Below are 5,456 nucleotides of genomic sequence, written 5' to 3' on the forward strand. Positions count from 1 at the left end.
GTTCATATGGGATTTGTTGTCCTTACATCTTTAAAACACATTATGACATGAAATGTATACACACCCTTTATATTGCAATGCTTAATTCTTCTTCCCACCGGATGTAAGACCAGGAGCAAGTAGCCACCAACTTTACATAATTGCTTTTGTCCGAAAAAGCTTAACCACAGAGTTCTTATGAGATCTGTTGTCCTCACATATTTAAACGTTTTGTGACAAGGAAGATGTCCACACCCTTATAAGGCAATCTTTAGTTCTCCTTCTCAGTCCTTACAATTATTAGAGTGTGTAAAAGGGGTGAAGATGGGTAGATACATGAACCTGATCCCACATAGAATAGGATTAAGAACTAAATGTTACCTTATAATAGGTGTGGACACATTCCTTGTCACAATGCGTTTTAAAATCGTGAGGGCAACATATGTCATATGAACTTTGTAGTTAAGCGTGTACAAATGAGAGCAATCCAATTAGGACATTTCATTAGTATTCTTTGTGATTTTGGCCATCCATAGAAATATAATGTTTTAGTATGTTTGATTATGTAGTTGTAACAACGTAAAATTTCAAACCAAATTTTTCATTTTTAAAAAACATAAACTTTTATAATATTTCATGAAAACCACAAGTGTCTTGAATGTCAACATAAATTCACAATAAAATTCAAATCCCATAATCCTCAACATCGTCTCAGGCAGGTGTGTACAATCATGCTGGTGCCTTCCCGCGGTCCTGAGGTACCTGAAACACATAACATAGTAATCACGAAGCTTAGTGAGTTCCCCAAAATACCACACACCACAATAGTCACTCGAGGCTAACTCAACACGACCCTCCGGTCCCACAACTCAGGTGGACCCTCCGGTCCTAACTCAATAAGCTTAAAATAAAAATACTCAGCATAAATCACAAAGACATAATGCAAATATCACAATACTCAAGTAAGCACGCAAGACTCCTCGGTCACACGAAAATACCACTCATGGTAAGTATAGTGAGAAGACTCACCTCGTAACAAGCAAGCAATATTCTCGTACACGAATCTCGAACTAGCCTCCGCCTAACACATAAGATAATAATCTCTAATTAACACTTAAATCATGACTCAAAATAAACTAGGTTATTTTCCCTCTCTAACTCTTGGATTGAGTAAAAGACCATTTTTACCCCTCCATGGTCACCATGACTCCTGATTGACCAAACCCTAAAGTCAACAGAAGTCAAACTCGAGTCAACAGTCCATGTTGACCCAACTCGCCGAGTACACCTATGTGACTCGCCGAGTCCCCATTGTTCCTCAGAGCGTCACGAAAACTCAACTTAACTTGTCGAGTTGTCTCATCAACTCGCCGAATCACCCTTGTCCAGACTCATCGGGGAAAACCTAGCCGACTCGTCGAGTCAGCTTGTTGACTCGACGAGTCCCTTCAATCTGAATTCTCATTCAGACTTTTTAAGGCAGATCTACTACTCCACACTCTAGATCTAGGCTCCCAAGGCTCGAATGTCACGTAAAGCTTCGATCTTTACGTTCATGCATGACATATTTTGCTCCAAAATGACAATACAAATCTAACACGGGGGTGCAAGCATAATAACCCTTATATGGCTGAATAAAGCTGAGACCTTTAGACTTTATGGACCTCACAAGGTCCAGATCTAAAGTCTAGACCTCCTGATAGACTCAATGTCCCAAATAAAAAGGTGGTAAAGGTCCTAACTTCCATAATCATGAGATCTAACCAAAAAGATGGGAAAGGTGTAGGCATTTTACCTTCCACGGAAGCTTTGGTCGATATAGCACAAGATCCAACAGTTTCTCCTCGTCCCTTGCTGGATAATCTCCCCTTCTCCTCAAAAGATGCACTAAAATACTCAAAGATTAGCTCTATAACTCTCTTAGCTCACTACAAACGTTTACGGTTTCACACAGGGGAGTTGGCAATTGGTGAGGCGAAAATAAGAACATAAGTTCTCTTAAATAGGCCCCAACCCGAGAGATTTAGGGTTTCACCTCACAGCATCAACTCGGCGAGTCAGCTCTCTGATTCGTCGAGTCGATCATTAAACCCGCATGACCAAAACGAACTCTACTTGACGAGTTAGACTCACAACTCGTCGAGTCACTCATGAAATCCCAATAATAAATAATAAAAGAAATACATGGAAGTCGGGATGTTACAGTAGTTCATGAAACTTGTTAACCTCTATAAATTTAATTTCATATTTAGGTAGACAAAGTCGTACCAATTACATCAAACAAAAGTCTTAGATCTTGTAGTTGATACTAACATTTTAATTTAGCATGTTTTATATCTTACATGGAAATCACATGTTAATCTTTCCTACTTTAAAAGTTCAAATCTTGGTTACTAGCCCAAGTCGGATGGTCGGAATTTTAGTACGTTCATCCCATGTCCTAAAAGATAATCCACAGATCATCTAGGTATTAGCCTGATAATGATATGGATGATAAATTCTATATGTATTTCAAAAAGACGACATGAAACTTTCATTTTTTTTTTTGTAAAATGTTTTTTTATGTTAGTTTTAACCAACATTGTTATATAATTTCTAGTTTGTATAAAACATGGTTTAAAGAATTTTAAATTAGAATAAACTTTTAATATAAATTATTTTCAATTGATAATTATGATTCACTCCTTTCATATTGATTAAATTGATCGAGTCCAATAACTTTGTGTTTAGAGGATCCAAAATATATATGGATAGAGTTTTATAGAAATGTTGAATGAGGTAATATATATAATTGTCATATAATTTTTTTTTTTGTGAGATGTCATATAGACTTTTAATAAATATGGAGATTAATAACTATTGAATTTTTAATAAGAAAAAATTAACATTTTAATTATTAAATATGTTATCAATATGCTCATTTTCACTTTATAAGTTTATTGCATTTTTTATACAGTTGTATAGAAAATAATATAACGACAAGATGTAAAATCGATTATTGATGCTATTAACAAACTAATCAACTTTTAATTGGAATCTTATCTATATACTATTAATTGCACAAGACAAAGGTACCATGAAATTCTCTATAAAAGGGAAGCTAAAAGGGCGTATTGAGCACCCAAAACTCCATTATGGCTTCTTTAAGCTCTACCTTAGCCACCGTCATCCCCTCTTCGCCGGAATTTTCCAAAACAGCCACCAAACGACGGTTGAAGACACATGCGAAGCGAACCCACCGCTTCCAAGTCTCATGCAACGACCATGAAAAACCACCAACCACAAATCCTCAACCTGAAAAGCTCATACTACCACCAGAAACATCACTCAACAGGCAGAACGTAGACAGAAGAAATTTGCTCCTTGGGCTCGGCGGCCTCTACACCACCACCAACCTGAACACTCTGCCACCGGTCTTTGCCAACCCTATCAAAGCCCCATCCTTTGTGCCAGGATGCACGGACTCGTTATGGAACTTGGATTTCGAAAGTGGCGTAAGAACTGGTGCGTGTTGTCCTCCGGCAGCCAAGGAACTGGAGATGGACTACAAGTTCCCTACAACAGGTGAAACTCGCATCAGACAACCTGTACACAGAGCTTCACCAGAGTACATCCAGAAGTTTAAGGACGCGATGCAGAAAATGAAGGCTCTCCCAGATGACGACCCGTGTAGCTTCAAGAACCAAGCTAAAGTTCATTGCGCTTACTGCAATAACAGTTACACTCAAATGGCTAGCGGTTACCCGGAAAAAGTACTCCAGGTTCATTACTCGTGGCTCTTCTTTCCCTTCCATCGCTGGTTCCTTTATTTCTTCGAGAGGATACTCGGAGATTTGATTGAAGATAAAACTTTCGGGTTACCTTACTGGAACTGGGACAACCCTGCCGGAATGGAAATTCCCGCCGTGTTTGAAGACGGAGGAAGGTCTAACCCTCTTTACAATAGCTACCGGAATGTCAATCACCTCCGGCCAGCTGTTATCGATCTGGATTACCGAATGAAAGAACGAAATATTTCTCCTCTAGATCAAGTACGCGTTAATTTGTGTATTATGAATAGGCAGATGAAGCGCAACGCCTCCGATCCAACAAGCTTCTTTGGTGGTGAATATGTCGCCGGTGATAATCCCATCAGTTCAGTAGGATCCATAGAAGCCGGGTGTCATACGGCGGTTCACAGATGGGTGGGTGACCCTAGAACTCCGAATGAAGAGGACTTAGGCAACTTCTACTCCGCCGCGTATGATCCTTTGTTCTATGTACACCATGCAAATGTCGACCGGATGTGGACACTTTGGAAAGGTTTAGGAGGTGAAGGGCGGAAGGAACCCAACGACAAAAACTGGGAAGAAGCATCATATGTGTTTTACGACGAGAATCGGAAACCTGTACGTGTTTATAACAAACACTGTGTGAATTTGGAAGATCTCAAATACGAATACGAGGATTCAGAAACTCCATGGAAGAGTAATCCGCCGAAACCACGTTCTGCTACTTATTCGGAAACCACGTCGCCGGAAAATGTGACGGAGATGGAGTTTCCGTTGAGTATAAGCGAGACTGTGACTGTTCAAGTGAAGCGACCTGAAACAAACAGACCGAAGGACCAAAAGAAAACTATAAAAGAGATCTTGCTACTGAAAGGAATCAATTTCAATGGTGGGAAGTTTGTTAAGTTTGATGTGTTCGTGAATATTTTTGAAGATATTAACAGGATCTCGCCATGTGAGAGCCAGTATGCCGGTGGTTTTGGACTGCTTCCACATAAAACTAGTGAGAAAATGAATTCAAAGACCGGAGTCAGAATAGAGTTGACAGAGCTGTTGGAGGAGATAAACGCCGATGGCGATGATTCTGTTCAGGTGACCATTGTGCCAAGAGTAGGGTGTGATGATGTCACCTTTGAAGATATCAAGATCGAGTTGATCGACGTTTATGAAAAGGAATCAAATTGATGACATGCATGGTGAGGTAATAAAATGGAGGATTCGGCAATTCGATTCTGGATTCCTTCCACAAATGAATAAGTTATAGTTTGTAAAGGAAGAAAGCGCAATTCCTTTTTTACTTTTATTGTGTTGTTTATCTTTTATGATATCACTACAACTAGTAATTAGTTGTGTGTATCTCTGTCTCTCTCGTGAGCTCACCGTAATTTGGAAGATTAGGCCTCTCATAATCTCTCAGTAATGTTTATTAGAGTAACTAGGGTCAATTTGTTTGAATATTTATATGGTTTTTGATGATTTTGCTCTCGTATAATTACATGGTTTTTTTTAACATTACTCTCAAAATGGAACAATTTGTTAATAGGGTTAAAGTATTAAAATGTTTATTAACGTAAGTTGCTGTCACATGATTGCTTGAGGTTTTTTTTAACAGCTAGAATTCAATTAAAACACGAAATTGGACTTACATGTACAATGGGTTTTCAACCCAAAAGTTCGAAATCAAATTTCTACCCCATTTCACTCTAT

General features: G+C 38.7%; 1 protein-coding gene across 1 annotated transcript; it reads left to right on the forward strand.

Moving 5' to 3' along the window:
- The first annotated feature begins 3,113 nt into the window (after positions 1-3,113).
- On the forward strand, positions 3,114-5,183 carry LOC145067527 (polyphenol oxidase I, chloroplastic-like). The gene has a single exon (XM_079014656.1). The coding sequence runs from the start codon at positions 3,114-3,116 to the stop codon at positions 4,932-4,934; it is 1,821 nt and encodes a 606-aa protein (XP_078870782.1). The 3' UTR covers positions 4,935-5,183.
- Positions 5,184-5,456: the final 273 nt, after the last annotated feature.

The sequence above is a fragment of the Lactuca serriola genome, chromosome 8 (genome assembly GCF_051521515.1).
Source record: "Lactuca serriola cultivar US96UC23 chromosome 8, Lser_US96UC23_V15, whole genome shotgun sequence".
NCBI classification, from domain to species: domain Eukaryota; kingdom Viridiplantae; phylum Streptophyta; class Magnoliopsida; order Asterales; family Asteraceae; genus Lactuca; species Lactuca serriola.

What these genes read in the sequence shown, in the direction of transcription:
- LOC145067527 (XM_079014656.1), top strand. Translation starts at nt 3,114, where the DNA reads ATGGCTTCTTTAAGCTCTACCTTAGCCACCGTCATCCCCTCTTCGCCG.